The sequence below is a fragment of the Aplidium turbinatum genome, chromosome 17 (assembly GCF_918807975.1).
Source record: "Aplidium turbinatum chromosome 17, kaAplTurb1.1, whole genome shotgun sequence".
NCBI classification, from domain to species: domain Eukaryota; kingdom Metazoa; phylum Chordata; class Ascidiacea; order Aplousobranchia; family Polyclinidae; genus Aplidium; species Aplidium turbinatum.
This window is the reverse complement of record NC_137488.1, coordinates 13,982,808-14,002,016: the sequence shown is the minus strand read 5'-3', so window position 1 is coordinate 14,002,016 and position 19,209 is coordinate 13,982,808. Positions and strand designations below refer to the sequence as shown.

The 19,209-nt window shown below is 37.7% G+C and overlaps 2 protein-coding genes across 2 annotated transcripts in view; both read left to right on the top strand.

The window, feature by feature from the left end:
* The first annotated feature begins 80 nt into the window (after positions 1-80).
* LOC145786214 (52 kDa repressor of the inhibitor of the protein kinase-like) lies at positions 81-1,382 on the top strand. Its single transcript, XM_082597859.1, has one exon. The coding sequence runs from the start codon at positions 81-83 to the stop codon at positions 1,380-1,382; it is 1,302 nt and encodes a 433-aa protein (XP_082453985.1).
* Positions 1,383-5,418: 4,036 nt separating this feature from the next.
* Positions 5,419-19,209, top strand: part of LOC145786730 (cysteine-rich motor neuron 1 protein-like) — a 31,455-nt gene continuing 17,664 nt past the window's right edge. The window contains exons 1-3 of the mRNA XM_082598457.1: positions 5,419-5,510; positions 6,739-6,884; positions 10,053-10,214. Of these exons, the coding sequence (XP_082454583.1) occupies positions 6,785-6,884; positions 10,053-10,214 (262 nt within the window). The 5' untranslated portion in view covers positions 5,419-5,510; positions 6,739-6,784. The remainder of the gene's footprint in view (positions 5,511-6,738; positions 6,885-10,052; positions 10,215-19,209) is intronic.

Below are 19,209 nucleotides of genomic sequence, written 5' to 3'. Positions count from 1 at the left end.
CCAAGTATTTTTATTGTATTGCCTGACAAATTTCCCTTTTCGTTTCTTACTTCCCTCTGTGACACTCAACTTATCTGCATATGCCCTTTCTGAAGGAAAATGGCTTGGATGTTACTAACTGCAGAGGCCAGTCGTATGACAATGCGTCAAACATGTCAGGACGGTACAACGGTGTCCAGGCAATTGTGAAGCGAGAATGTAAATATGCTGCTTTTATTCCATGCTGCAACCACAGTTTAAACCTGGTAGGAGACCAGGCTGTTAATAGCTGCGCTGGCTGTACCAGGTTTTTTCATTTTGTCAATGGACTATACGTTTTCCTGTCTGAATCGACATATCGCTGGCAGAAACTGAAGAATCGCTGCACATTAACGCTCAAAGGTTTGTCTGGAACCCGATGGTGTGAACGTGCAGATGCTGTCAAAGCGCTAGTAGAAGGGTGGAAGAGCATTCAAGAAGTCCTGGATGAGCTTGCGGCAGATAAGGAGCAGAAGGCCGATACGAGAAACCAGGCCGACGGATTTTCGCGCAGGATGGACGAACTTGAGACAGCAGTTATGGCGACTGCCTGGAACGATATCCTATGCCGTCTCAACAGTACGAGCATTAGCCTCCAAGACCCTACAGTCAGTCTGAATACGGCAACTAGTTTATTGGCATCACTGGTCGACACGATTCAATTTGCACGGGACAGATTTGACGTGTATGAGCAGATGGCGATCGAAAAGGTTCCTCACGGCGAATACAAGGCTGAAGAACGTCGAGGCCGTAAGCGAAAGCGAATGCCTGATGAAGGAGCTGCAAACGAAGAAAACCTCACCCCTAGGGAAACATTCAAAACCCATATATATCTGGTCATGATCGACAGACTGTTAGCTGAACTGGAAAAGCGAATGAAGGCGTATGAGGATATATCTACAACATTCGGATTTCTTTCGGAGCTAACGTCATTGAGCATAAAGCAGATCGAGAATAAAGCTCAAAATCTCGTTTCCTCGTATCCAGATGACTTGGAAGACACGCTGGTGGCTGAGCTCATACAGTTTGCTGCATTTATGCGCACCCAGAAATCGGTGAGTGTGAACGAGTCAGCAGAGCTTACCATGTACAAGCTTTTGTCGTCGTTGAACCTTTCTCAAACATTTCCAAACGTCGAGATTGCTTTGCGCATCTATCTGTGCTTGATGGTGTCTAATGCCTCCGGCGAGCGGAGCTTCTCAAAACTGGGAATAGTCAAAGGAGAGCTGCGGTCCTCGATGAGGGAGGAAAGGCTAAACATGCTGGCGCTTATGAGCATTGAACATGAGGTGCTGAGCAGCCTTGACTGCACTGACATGATCGAAGATTTCGCGCTTGCTAAGGCTCGAAAAACAGTAGTATAAGTAAGCAGCACTAGCGCAGCATTGACAATATGCCAACGTTAAGTTGATCTGGATTAGCCTTTTCTTCATTAACTCCGCTTTTCAGGCAATATTGGTATTGAATTGTGTTGGTGTTACATAGCCTGATGTTACTCTCGAGTTTTTACGATAACACGTCGTTATTATTGTTCATGTTCATTAAAATTTGGCTGACTGCGTCGAAAGCAATAAAGGCTCTTTGGTCGGTCTGATTACGCGTGTACGGTGGAGTCAGAGTGTCGAATGCATATGTACCAATGCCTAGAAAAAATAAGCCTGTTTTTGCGCTGCAGCATCAGGCCCAGTTTCGTCTTAATCCGGCCCTGACTCCACCCAAACTCTGAATACGGCACCATTTCTTTTGAAATAGGTAATTCTTTTTGCACTGCTCCGACTGCGGAAAAACTATCAGTGGCTGAATCCGGCCAGATTTAACAACAAATTCGCGATTATCGCTGTGTATCACTTCAGGCAGCGGATCCCTTTCAGACAATTCGATAAATAGAGACAGCAATATTCCAATTACGGTACGTCTTCGAGCCAAATAAAATTGACCTTCACTTAAACTTAACTCATAAATGATTACTGATTTAAGATTTTGACTTCTGAGGGTGGCCATCGACTCTTTCCATTAATTCTTATATTTTGATTGTTACGTCACAATTACTGAACAAAACAAAAAAACGTGGCGAACTGGCAAACACCACAAAAGCTTGTGTCTCCGCTGTGACGTGACAAAAGCCATCACCTCAAAATGGTAAAATTAAACTACAATCATTAATCAATACAACAGAGCGATAACAATGAAGATTCTTCATTTCTTCGTATAAGTCAATGCTGCAAAAGTAATAGAAATTCATAGGCTACGTAAGAAGTTGAAATTAATTTATGACGCTGTCACTAGGCCCCCCTAACCCCCCGCATACACTCCCCCAAGTTTTCTCATCGGATCTCAACGAATTACAAAATTGACTCTAAATAGGAGCGGGGTGGACATGTCCACCCCAGTCCACCCCGTGGCGCCGCTACTGACCCTAGTGGTGAGATCCATTTCTTCACTTTTTAAATAATCTGAAGCCTGTTTACTTAGCGAAAAGCATTTATGAGGAATAAGACTAGCAGTAGCAAATTCAGTTTGCTTGATGCGAAACAACAAACCAGTAGCTTCACCATTACCTTCGTTTGACATTTGTTGGAACATTGACAGCAGTGCTGGATATAACCTACATTAATAACCCATCCACATCATCTGAACGTGCAGACCATCTATACGTAGCCTATCAGATAACGAGTGCAATGTAATTTTTCTAGACGTGATTCCCTCCTTTTTCAAATGCTCTTTAAAGAAAAAAATGTCTCTTGGGAGAACAGTCCATAAAGTGGTAGATGTTACCAATTGTTTCAAAAATTGTTTTGACTGTCGCTACGTTTTCAACACTGTGCCCAAGCACAAGATTTAATCGGCGTGCAAAGCAATGAAAATATACCGACAGTTTGGCACCCGCTGCAACTAGGTGTTGCTGTACACCTTCATCCTTTCCTGACATGTTGGTGGCCCCATCAAAACCTTTGCCTATTAGGTCTTACAAAGCTTATGTCTTAGCTGTGATAAAAGCCATCACCTCAAAATGATAAAATTAGACTAGCCTACAATCAATCAATACAACAGAGCGATAACAATGAAGATTCTTCATTTCTTCGTATGTCAATGCTGTAAAAGTAATTCATACGTAAGAAGTTGAAATTAATTTATGACGTAGTCACTAGGCACCCCTAACCCCCTGCATACACCCCCAAGTTTTCTCATCGGATCTCGACGAATTACAAAATTGACCCTAAATAGGAGTGGGGTGGACATGTCCACCCCAGTCCACCCCGTGGCGCCGCTACTGACGGTTGGTGTAACCTGGTTCATTTCTTTTTCTTTTAAAACGTTCTGTGGAAAATGACCAGACCGACACTCAGCAGTTCATTTGCAATACGAATCAAAATTATTTTACAAAATGAAACTTTTTTCTCGAAAGGAGGAAGCTAAACCTTTTACTGCTGACTGTACAACGGTTGTGTAAGCAGCAAGCACACGGTTCTTTTCTGAGTTGATTACTTCATTAAAATGCCCAATTGATCATTTATTTTACCTTTATTCGATTTCATATATGCTTTAACAAGAAAAGTTTTAGTACAACGTTAAAAATGCCAGCCATAACATACCAGTTTAGAATATATGAAGTAAAAATTAATTTTACTTGGTTTCTACAATGGTGCAAAAGACGCTTGCTTTTCAATAAGTCGAACTTGGTTCGGCTCTCAAGGAACTGGCCACCTTACTCTCGTGAGTGCCGAAGACTTAAAATAATGAAAACTTTATCGGATTTTCTAAGATTAAGCAACTGAATACCAGACTTTGTGGGTTATTGTGATACGGTACATCAGTATAGTCGTTGAAGTAGCATGAATACGCACAGTCGTACAAACATCATTATAATTAAGGAGCAGCTTTGGTTTATGTATTCTTTATGCATGTGTTAAACCACGGTTACAAAAGCATGATGCATTTAAAAATGTATTCACAGCTGTGCGAAAAAGTTAGTGGTTTAATCGTAGGATTGAAAGGCTTTTTGTAAGAGTCAGTCGCATGTTTGGATTTTCTTTTATCGCAAAATATGTCAAATACTTTCTTGCAAAACCCAGTATAACCTACGTGCAATCTCGGATTGTGGTCATTTCCCTTTTTGGAATTGTAGGCTATCTGTAAGCGAAGTCTTTCAATAGAGCTTACTGGAGAACCGGCATTAATTGTGGTAAACCGCTTTTTTATATTTTGATTTGTCAAGAACTGAACTTGAAATTTAGTTTGAACGGGGCGGTATTATCAACTTAATCAAACACTGATACATAAGTAAACGTTAGAGTTGCATAAAAACAACCCTTTTGTAAGTGGTGTGCTACACACCTGTTTTTGTATTTATTTAACCATTGAGGTTTGTATTCATGTGTTTGAATACTAGTGATAAAAATGAGTGGGTAGCTCATGTTTAAAAGAGATAGTAATTTAAAAAAATGTTACTTGTGAAGAGGCCAACCCCCTGGCAAAGTAATATGAAAACTGGGTCCCTGTTTTGCTCACACTTTACGATAAAAAGGCACAGACATCAGTTTATTCCTATCTTTGGCATAAACATCAGTTTCAATCCTCAGTGATTTTCCATTGTTGTAAATGTCATGAGACGCGGAATGCAAATGTCATAAGAGTCTAATACAAAATAATAAATTTTTGATTATGGTCAATGGTCATATATCAGCAAAGTCTCTTCATTGACACTTAACAGCACTTATCATCATCATCATCAGCATGATGCTTGCTTTTTATTGAGTGATTAATTTCTACTTGCCAGCTTTTCTGACATTGATGATGACGAAAACGTTTGAAGTTGTAAATTAGGTTTAGTTTAAATATGCTTAAACAGATATCAAGAATCAAGAAATATCAAACTAACTGACAATCAAGCTTTCTAAAAATTTGAAAAAAACATACTAAAATTGAAATGCAAAGCTTGCACTACTGTAATCAAAGTATTTTTACATGTGCCTTGAGCGTGACCATTATTTTCAAGACAATTATGTCTTGCTTTTTACCGCATCTTGTTTTTGTGTATTGGTGAGACTTACAACATCTTTTCTCGCAGACACTAGAATTAACTTATATGATTGACGGGAATTAGAGTCCGTGAGACTGATTTGAGCTCATTAGTTTTGTCGCAAATTTATCTGCAAGAGTGACAGCCGAACGATTTACATCGCAACTTCAAAGAAGAAGACTTATCAGCTACAGAATAATACAAATTGACATCAATCGGTAGTCGTCACAGTCACTCCATTGTTTGTGAACGCAAAGTGCTGGTACTTTTTGAAAATAGACTGGCGGTTTGTATGACAGTGCAGAACTAAAAAAATGGAAAAATCCAGTAGATATTTATTGATTTTCTCCGCTGTAATAGTTGTACTGATGCTACAGCTACAAGCTGTGACTTCGCTGTCTTGTTTACCCTGTGACCCAGCTTCTTGCCCCACTTTGAGATGTCCTGGAGGAACTGCAAAAGACCCATGTGGGTAAGTATTAAGCCAAACCTGTGCTTTCTATTCAAAATTAATTGCAAAAGTTTGCAGTAAAGTGCTGCCATTTATTTTTCAATGACGTGTTAAAAATTGATTATTGAGAACACTATTTTTCCAGAGTAAACGTTAAAAATTGTATAGATTCCATTTATACATGCGACTTCCTTATAGACACTACGCAAGAAGATGATTTTATAAGTGAGAGTCAAATTTAGTTTCTCAGGTTAAGGGAAGCGGTAACACTTGCTTTGTTATCTCAATGTAGGCTAATTTTTATTCAAGAGTAAAATTTTATTTCTGTTCAGTGGGGCTTAAAACGCAATGCGAAATTTGTATCATTCTGCAATTTGCGAACGCCACTGAATTTCCATGTTTGATTATCCGGAATGTAGTTTCTAATTGATGTTTATTTTTATCAATACAACTTGACATACATTCACAGGGTATTGACAGCTTCAGAACCAGAAGCCCTGTTTCTCAATAAGGTTCACGTAGTCTGATGTAGCTTTTATGGATTATTTTATATTCGGTTCATCCAACGTTACCCAAAGCTAACTGTACTGGAACAATGTTGCGTTTTGTGTCTTGAAAGTAAACTCATCTTGTTTGTGAACTTTTACTGCTTCGGAAAATGAAAAGGCATAACGTAATGTCGCCCCCAGCTATTTGAAAGCCTCTACTGTTGGCACTTTTTCAGAGAATACTACGCCGAGACAAAAGGTTCATTACAAGATTACATCTGGTTCTCTACTTATCATGTGAATTGCTACTAAAGTCACATTTTGTAGCTTATTTGATATGTATGCTCATGGCCGTTGAAAAGATAATTTGGGCCGGTACCAATGAGATCCTCAGACCACAAATCAAAATACTTCTAAGAAAAACTCCCTGTATTCGAAGAATACACGGTGTTTTCTTTGGAATGGATACGGGCCCCTAAAATCATCTTGGGCTTGGGTCCAAAAATGCCCCTGGACTTCCCTGTCAACGCTTCTGTGTATGCTGAAAGCTTGACTGCAGCACTTCAAAAATGCTTGGGTTTTGCTTTTGTTGAGCCGAAACGTTCGAGTATCAAAACTATTTGTAAACGTGTAAAATATGTTCTTATCGTGCTGAACCCTGTTGTATTGTTGTGCCTTTCCTGTCTGTGGTACAAAAAAGCGAACTCTCCCCGAAATTATATTAAATATTTAATACAACAAGGTTAATGTTTCATTTGCAGGTGTTGTCAAGTGTGCGCAAAGCAACGACAGGATTTATGTGGTGGAATGTTTGAAATCAACGGCCATTGTGATAAGAACCTGACTTGTGTTATCCAGCCTAACCACGGCGATTTATTAACAGGGAGCGAGGTTGGGATATGCAAACGTAAGAAACCATTTATTATTATCATTCACAGCATTTTAACTTCAACGTCTTCAATCGGAGTTTCTATTTGCCTTTGTCAATCGCTGACTGGCAACACTTTAAAAAAGCGTGTGATGGTTTTTCAAGTAAAGTAAGCATTGAAACCATTGCGTCGTATGTTCCACTTCAGAATTGGTGTTGCGTATCACTTTCCTTGGGTTTGCGTGTGATGGTAGTTGTTACCTTGTTAAAGAAAAATTTGAGCAGACATGTTAAACGTGGTTGATTCAAAAGGTAGCCTAAAGGCAGCCCGCAAAAACTGTCTTTTTTGCAGCGTTTAAACGTCGCCAAACGATGATAAGAGAGCACTTTTTGCCAGATGGGAAGACAGCGAATTATTTTACGAATCCGGAAGTGGCTGTCTCTTTCAGAGACATGACGTCACATTTTCGCTTATTTCAATGGATTCGGCGGTTGGACTTGGCATTTGTTGTGCAAACTGAAAAATGCTGTAGGCCTACTGTAGTTGCTGCAGTAATAGAAAGTATACTTTTTGCTTAGTTAAATTGCGAAAAGCATGCTGCTGTTAGTATTTGCTATAGATTAAATTGTAATGAACTTTAATAGGCCTTTCTGGAGTTATAAATAAAACTTAAATTACAATCAATTTTCAGGCCGATTGCCTTGCAATCAAACTAAAAATTTCGATTTTCTTTAGCAATGATAATAATTTATTTCACACCAGTTGGTTGTAAAATAGCGTCAATAAGCAATATCCATAACTGCCCATTTTCAGCCAATTCTTGCATTTTTTATGGAAGTTTTGGATTTTCCTTTGCATAAACGACGTTTCTGTTTCACATCATACGTCTTTGATGCAAATTATGTGCAAATCCAAGAGTTGAGGCATATATTAGATATTTCATTTGCTATGCAAATGACATACAACAAACGAAAATATATTTTAAACATTACCAGATAAAAATCAATTAAAGCTTCTGGTAACTTTTGGCTGCGATGATGTCGATTAAAAACAGAAATGTTTCTCTGCAGCAGGAAACGAAACCTGAGTTTTAACTCTGCTTTAGATGAGTGATAGTGTTTTTTGGTGATGTACAGCGGACAGCACGTAAAAATAGCTTAAGACAACATTGTTCACTTTGTTGTTTTTTTTGTTTTTTTTTTCTCAATTACAATAGCGCTTTTCAGTCTACATATCTGATGATGTTGTGAATGTACATTTCAAATTATAAACGTTCAGCTAATGCTTATTCAATGGCATGTTTTTACCGAAAGCTGTTTTGTTCACACACACAACAGCGCATTGATATGCCTTGAGAACACATTTAACTCTTTTCATTCAAAGCTTGCTCAGATTAGGTTTTCTTTTTGTCTTTGTCAATGAATGTCCTCGAGTGTTGATCTTAAGGGAAACCTGATGACAACTGGAAGACGAATAGTCGACAATTTTGTTTCCCATAATACAACTGACATCTGGGAACTAAAAGAAGTGCATCTTTTTCATTATGTTGATAAACGATACCGTGATGCAGCTCATGTGCTGAATATTGAACTTGACGAACTACTGAATACTCCAACTCACTTTTTGTGACCTAATTATGGTTTTACGTTTACCAAGCTCTAGCTCATTTTGATATGATTCTCAACCGTTTTATCACGAAAGACAAAGTGCGACAAAAATAAAAAGTGATTAATAATTTAATTTGATATGAAGAACTTCCGTTTTGACTTGCGGATATCGGCTAGCCTGTAATGATAGAGACTTCTATTCAACTTTCAAGTGAATGACCAGTAATCGTTACTTACTCAAGTAATTCTGTACTCTAATCCAAATGTATTTTAATAGCTTCTTAATGATTTCTCTTGGCCGGCCATCATTATTGTTGTCTTTGTAACTGTGTGCTTTTATGATTTCTTGAGTCATGTCTTCAGTCAAAAGAGTAAAGGAAATGTTTTTGTTCTCGATTTTGTAAGTTATGTTGAACTGATACTTGTCAGGGCAGCTAAATTGACACATAAGATGTTTCGATTGTGCGTTATCGCGTATCATTTTCCTAAAAGACTGTTTTTTTTAACAAACATCGTCTGTTTTCTTTTCATTGCCCTTTAGTCGGTTTCACCTTTACACTCATTTTTCACTAGACATCAACGTGTGAAAAGCCCTGTAGCTGTAGCCTACTTGGTGGAAATGTCTATAGTTCTTGATTTCTGCTATAGTAGGCGCCATCAGTGTCAGCATTGGGAAATGGAAATTAAAACCCTGGTTATATGACATGTTCAAATATATACATTCCAATAACTATGAAAATTCGTACAGTATAATATTGTACGGTTCTATTTTTTGATATGTTATTATAGTTGTACCTACTGCGAAAAGAACTGTTAATTTCTAGCTAAAGCGTTTCCAATGCCATTGCAAGACTTCCTGTGTGGGCAGCAGTTGTGCTGATCGGAACAGAGGTTTATTTTGACAACAAGTTTCTTGCTTCGAATTACAAAATGGGATGCTTTGGTCTTCCGATTTTCTCGTCTCATTTTTTTGCTTTCATTTGAAACACCCTCAGTAGCTTTTCGTTTCGTACGCTTGGTCGGATAGCTTTACCTAGCAGATTATCCAGCAAGGCCGATACCGCAAAATATGCACTACGTAGTGCTTAAATATAGCTTTTTAGTTGCAGAGTTTCTGTGTTAAGTTAGCTTTGAAAACAAAGTAATTGATTTCAGATTAACATCACTCAAATTACAAAGTGCAACCCAGTATTGTCTTTTGTTTGATAAATACGCTCAACATTCCATTCTGACAAACAAAAACTTCTACTTTTTACATTTTAATGTCGCCAGACAATGCAAAAAGAAACAACTTTTGCTAGCTCGGATTAGTTCAACTAACTTGACGGCAAGGATTAAAACAAAAGGCTGTTATCAACAAACGATGCACATTTCTTGCTAAGTCTTGGACGTTTAATGTGCAGGTTACATCTCATTCTGATATACAGTAAATATTAGACGTTTATATCAGGAAGGCAAATTCTTGAAACGAGTCCACTGATGAAATTTATTGGCGAACTGATACAAGATATAAGCATGGGGCAGTTGTCAGGCCTGCGTGTTTGAATGGTTTTCCAACTAAAAGGCACAACATTTAAAAAGCTTACTGTTTAATTTCAGCCACACATTTCCTCACTTCTTCCGACATCTGTCATCAAACATCTTATCTCGGATGTAACTTGGTGAATCAAAAGTGTGAATGTGGATCGCAAGTGGCGTGTTCGAGCCCTTTCCAATATCAAACTCGTGATCAATGTAACCGACAAAGAGTCGCTAGCACGGGTAAGTAGCTGCAGTTGGTGATTGTTCAAGATGTGCAGTTATTATGATTTTAATATAATAAAATAGAAATGCTTTTTTGCATGTTAGCCTATTGCCCCAGTAAGAAAATCGATCTTTTTTGCGGTGTGGCCTACTCAATACAAAAAGTTTGGTTTGCGGACTGGGTTTCTGTTCATGTTTAAAATAAAGCAGCTCCGCCTGATTGTTACACGGGCACGGTTTCCTCACAATTTAAACAAAAACATGGTTATGAATGATGTTCTGTGTTATGATCAGGAGTTAGCTTACTGTGGAGTACACAGAGTCGTTGAGATGATAACTTGGACCCGGTAAGGGGTTACGGAACCCTAAAATCATCTAGAGTCCGGGTTCAAAAGTACCCCCTGGACACCCCTGTCAACGCTACTGGGAATACAGTTGTCATTTTCCACCAACCAGAACTCTTTCTAGACTGATTTTGCGTTGATCGAAAGATAATTTCTGAGTCTTTCACCATGTGGATAGTACATGGTACATTACCAAGTTATTTTCTAAACAGAGGTGAAACAATTTGCCAACTATGAAATTAAATTGTTTTCACGTTTATCTATGAAAGTAATTGCGTTGACGTATACTTTTATTCCACTTTGTTGTTACAGTGTAACCACTGTTTTTAGTTTAATGACAGTCGTAGAAATGTGGAATTTTTCATTAACGCATTCTTGAGCAAGACATAATTGTATAATTGAACATTTTGCTCTATTACGACACTGTGCCGCAGGCTTATGTTGAATGAATAACTTGATGGGATCTTTCTCCTTGCTTACCGTAGATTATACAGTAGAATGAATGACGAGGAAAAATATTGCAGTGCATCATACAGTATGTGAGAAAGAAAAAATTGTTAAAAATATCACCTCACTCACTTAAATTGCAATCCCCATCCAATACTTTATCTGAACTTTATGATATCAAAAAACCTGTTACCAGGGCCTTTGAGATGATACTTTGGACCCGGTACCGATGAGATTCTCCAGCCCCAGATCAAGATTTTTCTGCGAAAAACGCACTACTCTATATCCTAAGAATATGCGGTAGCTTCTTCAGGTTTTCGGCCCGGGCCTAGGTCTTAAAGTATCCCCTGGACCCCCCTGTCAACGCTACTGCCTGCTACCCACATCGCTTGCATGTCCAGCATTCTCTGCGCAGATTGGAACTGCAAATGTTCTTCAAGTTTCAATAAGTACGACATGTAGGAAATTCTGTTGGATGTTTGGTGAATCTAATATAGCATGTCAAGCAGTAATCATTGACAGAAACTGTTTCTTTCTGTAGACTGTCATTCTTGATAAAAATGAAAGCAACAAAATACCGCTTTGACAACTTGCTTTGCTTGCTAAAATTGTTACTGTATGTTAAACCAGCCACGTGCTTTGCAAAATGTGACTCATGATAAAAACGGAGACTGTCCAGTAGGTTTTCATCAGGGGCTCTATCCACTTTTATAATTCGGGGGGTGATTTATAGACAGTGGGCTAAAATCGTGTTAGTCATTCCAAACCACTTCAATAAGTGTGGGGGGGGGGGTGATCACCCCCTCACCCCCCCTTGGATACAGCCCATGGTTTTCATAAACCACACGTTCCATTCAATGATTTTTCTGCACCATGAAACGTTAAAACATGATTGGTTTTCCAACTCACCAACCCAAGGAATACTAAATGCCTTGTTAGCCTGTGACTTGTCTTCTTGCGTGCTGATGTCAATCCAACCTTAATCTATCTTGCAAATGTGTAGCTTTAATAGCCTTTCATTGATAACATTGTACAGTGAAAGGGGTTACTTTTGTTCTCAGGGATCTTTTGAAGTGGAGAGTCCTATAAATCAGCAGTTGTGAACTGAGCTAGCGGCAATTGAGCTAGCGGCAACTGAGCAAGTGGCAACTGAGCTAGCAACATTTGAGCAAGTAGCTGGAGTTGGTAAATGATGAAACTGTGAATGTAATAACTGAGCAAGCCGAAAGTTGACCTGTCACAAGTCAGAAAATTCAGTTTAGTAACCAATGACCAAGCAAATCCGACTTGAGCACGTAAATTTCATTTGCTGGCTTGGCAGTAGCTGAAATGTACTTGCTGAGTTGTGAAGCACTTTCTGAGTTGTTGCATGCCGAGTGGTCCGACGACCGTTAAAGTGATGTTTAACTTAGCAAGATTATGAATGAGTCTGAAACTTTTGAGCTGAAAGGTCTCAAAATGGCATAAGAAGATCAATTTTGTCAACTGCAGTTTTTTGCCTGTTTACTGTTACATCGTTGCATGTTTCTTTTTTGAGAAGTTGAAATAGTTAAATAGACGTACTTCAATGGAATAGTTAAATGAGAAGTTAAAAAAGTTAAATTTTCAGTTAAAATAGTTTTTAATTAATCGAAACTAGTGGTGAAATTTGGCATAACTCTCAGAATGAGTCAAACATTGTGTGGTTCGAGAAACAATCAGGAATCAGCTATAGCCTACAAATATTGTTGTTTGAAATCTACGAGCGTAAATCACTTGAGTTGAATATTGTTTGCCATGTCAATATTTTTTGTTATTCTCCGACTTTCTTGTTTTGCAAGTCGTACTGGTTTTGTGTGACAGTTTACGCCAAGCTATGGAAGCAGTTAGATCTGCTGACTGCAAAACATCCTGTATTTCGTCTGTTGAATGTGACAATGCCGAGCAATTCAACTGCACAGTGTTGTGCAATTAAACATTTTTCTCAGCAATCTTTGCGCGTAAATCGAGGCTTGAATTCATTGGTCTATTGCTGTAAAAATCTCACCAATTTTTAAATACCAAAACAGTTGAAATCTTATTAAGTTGTTCATTATTTACTGTTGGTAAATTATGTTTAGCTTACATCTTGGTTGCGTAATTGACTTGGAGAAATCCCAAGGAATGTTTGACGTGCGTGGGTTGTAGAACACCAGCTTCAGAAAAGCGCTTATAGAAGTGTTAATGGTTTTGAACCAGAAGAGTAGTTGCAAACAGTGATAACCTTGAGTTTGGCCGGTTTGTCGCATCATCTCAGCACGTGAAACTTTTTCAAAGTTCACATTCAAAAACTCGTGCAATGCCACAAATGTTCCTATCACTTTTGATGATTTTGGATCGAAAGCAGTTATCAGCATCTTCCCAGAAAGCAAATGCCGTCATTTTGACATTGTTTCAACGTCTGCAGACGTTCTCTAACGTTGTAGTGATGACTATTAAGCGTGTACCGTGACGAACAAGCATACAAACCAAAGACGACTGAGCACATTCCACACATCTGGCCTCCGTAGAGCCGGAATCCAAGCAGTTGCGTGCGATTGCTAAAGGTCGCAAGCTCGCGGGGGTGAAAGTCCTTTTCGCGAACAGTCGGCATGACAGGTTTATAAATCTCTGTTTACCATTAGCAGAGTTTCAACAAAATGAATTTCTGTTTTGGATAAATTTTCTTTTGATCAAGAATGGCAGTTGTGTTTTAAAAATACAGTAGTGAATAACCTTAAGTTTACGCAATCATCTGAATATGTTGTAGTTTCAACATTTTACTACAATAATACGTAGTGCACTGTTCTGTCAATCACTGTGCTATAAACCACAAGATTTGCACGCAACGTTCTTGAATTAGAAAGTCATCGTTTTGTAGATGTTCTTGTTTGAAAGGTGAAGAGTGCCACTTTAAGGTCATAACTTGTATTGCCATTCCCTTTAACACCATGCTGTGATTCTGGTCAGTGTAAGTGACGGATGTTTAATTTTGAAAGTGAACTGATTATTATTATAAGCCGTAAGAATTCTTATTGTTTACATTGCTATGAATGTGACTTCGATTGCGTACAGGATCCTGTTATAAATTAACCGAATGACGTTTTCACCTTTGGACCAGTCTATGAGAAATTCAAAGTGTGTGGCCCGTTGTAGACAACAATACGTCTTTTAATGTTAGATTGACGTGATATTTGACAATTGTTAAAAAGGATTGGTTGTCGACTGTCGTGACTTATCTTGCGTAGTCTAATCTCAAGTTGTACGTTTCCCCAGGTGATCTTACTTCATTTTTTGTGTTAGGGCTAGGCATTTCCGAAACAGGTTTTGTCTCCTACTTACCGGACTGTACATAAGTAGCGCCGTCTGAACCAGAAAAAGTGGCCCCTTTTCAACTTCGTTATGCGTTGAAACGACGTAACAAGGCAATGTTGCTGGGTGAGGTAGCAACATTGAGACAATCAAACCATTTCTTTTTATGAACTTTTTAGATTTCTAAATTCTATATCAAGAAGCATAATCTATATCTATTTTAGTAAGCACCTTCTGACGATTCCGCAAAGGGTGAAACAGGCTGTGAAGGTTACTTTGATAATAGTGATTCAATTTGCTTGAATTAGCTCTGCTTAACATTGCGCTTGCCATTGAACACATTTTTGTGGTATCAATACCAGTTATCGTAGTCTATATCATTGTGTTTCAGTCAGTTTTGTTGCTACAAACATATTATGAAATTTGGGAAAAAGTAGCAAGCAAACCACCTTCTTGAGTGTATCCCTGTTGTGATCAGACTATTGTCTTCGATATGTTCTGAACTTCTGACTGTGTGTTTTAACAGCTTTAACAACTTGTTTTTCTTTTAATTGAAATTTGCTGCGTCTCTTTCACGTGTGTCCAAAGGCTGATTGTATGTTCAATATTGCATATAGAATCTTTTAAACAACACTATAAAAACATTTTACTTGAATAACCCTCTCGTTTCCAAATGGAAAAAAATGTCTATGTATTATTTGTCCCTGGTCGCTGGCTGTTGAGTTTCCTGAATATCTTGAGATGGAGTTATTATCAATTGTTTTTAATGACGTTACCCATGAACGGATTATGTCGATCTAATTGTATTAATATTAAAGTTTATACGTATTGCTAATTGTGAACCTTTGTATGTGCTTCACGTAGTGATTATACATTTTAATGAATTGATGCTATTGCTGTTGCTTGATGACAGGCAGCAACTCGACTAGAAAGCCGCAAGGTTATTCGGTGCTGCCAGTCCTTTCTCCGTTATTTAATATGGGTTCTATTGTGTAACTGCTCGATTTTTCTCGTGTTGAAAGGACAATTAAAAAACATTTCTCTCTCCCAATAGCCCCGTTAAATCAGTTGGTTAGCGCGTGGCTTCTAGCAACGCATTCTAAGGACTGCTCTCCAATCTCCATTCAGTGGCACCTAAAGGATCTAGTAACATCCCAGCAACAACATTTCAACAATCAGAAAACTTCACTCTATCAATCTCGGTAACCGGTCCTGCGTCACATGCCTCTACAAGTATGATAAACTACCAGGAATAACTTATCAAGGCTTTCTCAGTCTGAGGATAAAAATTCAAAACAAACCAAATCATAGTATAGCTGTCCAAAAAATGTTTACCTTTTTAGCTCCAGCTTTTTTGCACTCTGCAATGCCTGATGCAGATTTATCTGTAGATTTCCATCACGCATTGAAGCGGTGATCTGATAATGAAATTTTCTACGGTTCGAGAAAAAGTTTTCTCTGCCTATAAAACGTTGAATGGTAGTTTAATTAATTATTTCTGAAAGTTCCTTGGTTTCATATTATCTTTTATAATCAGCATTGAAATGTCTAAATTTATACTACGTTCATTTAGCGAGCAAAATCAAAATTCTCTGATAGTGGTATCTGATATAAAGTTGATGATTTACAGCAAATCAAACGTTTTTTACATGAATCAGCGTTTTCAGACGTTGAATCAATGTAAAAAAGCGGTTGATTTGTTGTCTGGGTTGGCACACTTTCGCACAAGTGTTGGTAGAATTCGCCAACAACATACAGCAACGCGATTGAGAATTTTTTGCAGCTGTTTAAAGTTAACAAAATTCTTCACACTAGCTCATAATGTTTACGGCATTTGTCATTAATTTTATGGTTTTGTGATGTTTTAAAGGTTTTATTTTTGTGAGCGGTTGTTGTTCAAAGTTTGCGTCACAGTCTGACTGATTGGATTCATTCCGAACAGTGCTATCTTACAATCGTACGTGAAGCCTATTTCTAGAGTGCAAGTGTGCAAGAATATAGTTGTCGCTTAGATTGCTTCCTGTTTTCCACAGCAATGATCTAACGCTCCTTTTCGAGCCATCGTAATGCTTTACTGGTCTTGCTTGTTTGGAGATAATGTACATTATGCACTCTGTGTAGAACCATATGGTAGAACCATGGCGACCCTATACAGATCGCCATGGGTAGAACTTACTGGGCTGTAAATGCATTGATTTGAGCAGAAAAAAATCAACATAGCGTCCACTTGCCTTTGTCTAAGTACAGAACGGATTTCAGTTGAAATACGACAGTGAATGAACTGCACTAATGATCCGCCTCCGAACTGACAATTTCATTGCCTCGTAAACGATTCAAGCGTTTATTTTTTTATTAGCTTTTTGTTTAGTATCGGCGTGACTTCGTGACTACAAGGTCACGACCACTGTACATAAAAATTTAAACTAGATTTTTATGAATTACAACTTTCCTAACAAAACGCCGTTAAATATTGGCTAAGAATATTTGAATAATATTGAAACTACGTCATCTCAAAGTCAAATATTTAGGGGTTGTCAAAGCAGTTGGTCTTTTGATAAAATCTTTGCAGCTGTGCATAAAGAATAATAAGTGTCAAAAATAAAAACTTAACGTTACGTCAGATACTAAATGGACCCAAGCGAGCATATTTACTGAGAGTTATAAGAAGCTTAGCATGTTTTGTCAATAAATATTTAAAAGTGTAACTTCACTAGGCGATTATGCTACCAATCCGTCATAACGTCTGCAGACGTTAAATCAATATGTGATACTATATGATTCTTTAGCATTTCTTTCAACAATGTATTTTTCTTATAGGCTTGAAAAGGGCTATATGACTAGCCGAAAACGTTCGCTTGTTGTTTTTTGTTTTTATAATGTTCAATGTAGTGTTGTTGCTTAGTTATGTTGTCTGTTTATGGTTTAAAAGAGTTACCTCTCTACCCAAATTGTATTAAATCAATATAAAAATGATGGATTTTGCTGTCTGGAGGGTTCCAACTGCGCGCTGTATCTGTAATCACTGTACTTGTCATTACCAATTTGTTTCACTTTTAAGTTTTTGTGGAGGTTTTGCTTTTTTTGGCCTTAATGTTCGCGCTTTGTCGCTTCTGCCTTTTGGTGTTGGTGGTTATTTCACTACAAATGAAGATAACAAATTGTTATCCCAACATTCGTTGTCGTTCTGATGGCAGTCTATTATGGGCCCTCGATTCTGAAGAGAACTGTAGCATAAAACAGCTGATTTCACAAGACATGGATGATTGCTTTGTTGAAAAAAAAAGTATGGTTTTGCGAATGTGTTCTTGAGCTTTTGGTTTATCATTATATTTTGCTTTAAAATGCCTTATCTTCTGTTTTGAGTGGATTAAAATACATCCATTCTTTCGCATGGCTTGCTTATTCAAACACGTTTTTTCTAATTTGACGTTTTCAGACTCACATATATGCAAATTAGAAAATTACATTTTTGTTTGTATTGTAAAGTATTTTGCTCATTACTTTTTAGAAAAGTTAAGTTTTTCTATTTCTGACCAACTTACACTTTTGGTTAGAAGGGCATACCATGGTTTTCAACCTTTTTGGGATTAAATTGAAACAACCTGATTTTTGAAACAATTGGTATTGAGTAGAATCAAGCTTTTACACTTAGTTAGTAAGACTTGTTGAGACTAATTTATCCCACAAATCAAATTAGATTCAAAATAGAAGGATTTGCTGTCTTGACAAAACTTTATTTTCCGAGAGAATATTTTGAAGTTTATGACAATTCGCAGACGCCGTTTCGATAATGATCGGATCGGTGCGCAATGTTCTCGAAAATTCTGATTCGTCGTTACGTCTGTTTAGAGAAACTGGAGGGATCACCGACGCATCAAAAAACTTATTTTTTGATTCAATAGCGACGACAATGCTCCACCTCAAGCTATGTGGGACTTCCTTCGTGGTATCAGGCACGATTTTCCAATGGACCCCTAATTCCCTAAACTGTTGTTTTTGAGTTATTTGCTTTTATAAAAATAAGTTTTTTCATTCAGTTAAAATCTACATGACACCGATTCGGCTTGTCTTGAAACAGCAAAGTAGTAAACATTAGCTGGAATTTTTAGGTTGCTCGTTATGAATGGGTCAGTATCATCTTCGGCAACGCTTCCAAACCAGTGGGCCAGTGCCACTAGAATGCCACTAATTTTTTTGTTAAGTTTTCTTTCGGCGTTGTAAAAGTGCTCATTTTAGCACTTCTTTTTGTTTGCAATACAATTAATTCGCAAGGAGTGGCACTTGAAATTTAAATCGAAATTAATTCCAAGTTGGAATTTTTGTGAATTATTGATTTGTTTTTGTAAAGGGCTTCAACCCTACCACGCTCACTTAACCTTTCTATTCTATTTTGGGGATCTTTTAATGGAACACCTTTCAAACACTTAGCTTGTGTCAACTTGTTCAAGATTCTTTGTCAACAAATTCCACATTCGAGTGCAATGGTTCTGTCACTGAAGCATGTGATTTTATAATCCACTAATGAGACAGGGTGTTATATAGATTTTTGAGAATATGATGTTGAAAAACGTATTTTCCAGAAAAAGCGAAAAGTTTCAACGTTCTTACGCTTTATCCCTTGCAAGGTTTGTATCCCAAACTTACAGGCCACAATGTCTTAAATCTTTTTCTTGACTTTTCTACATCAAAAGTGTGGTGTTTGATTTTCTATTAAAATTTGTTTCCAGAGTATCTGGTGTTTTAGTTCACTTTGATTACTGACTTTCTTGAGTATTTGTTGTGAAGATCATGTTAGCTCCAGCAAAAGTTTTACCTCGCCAGAATAAGCAGACCGCATGTTGGAAACGGCAAAAAAACAGAAAAATATGTTTTTGTGTCTGACTTACATTAAATTATGATGTTTTTTGTTAGTT

Excerpts from the sequence above, each read along its gene's own strand:
- LOC145786214 (XM_082597859.1), top strand. The coding sequence starts at position 81 with ATGCCCTTTCTGAAGGAAAATGGCTTGGATGTTACTAACTGCAGAGGC.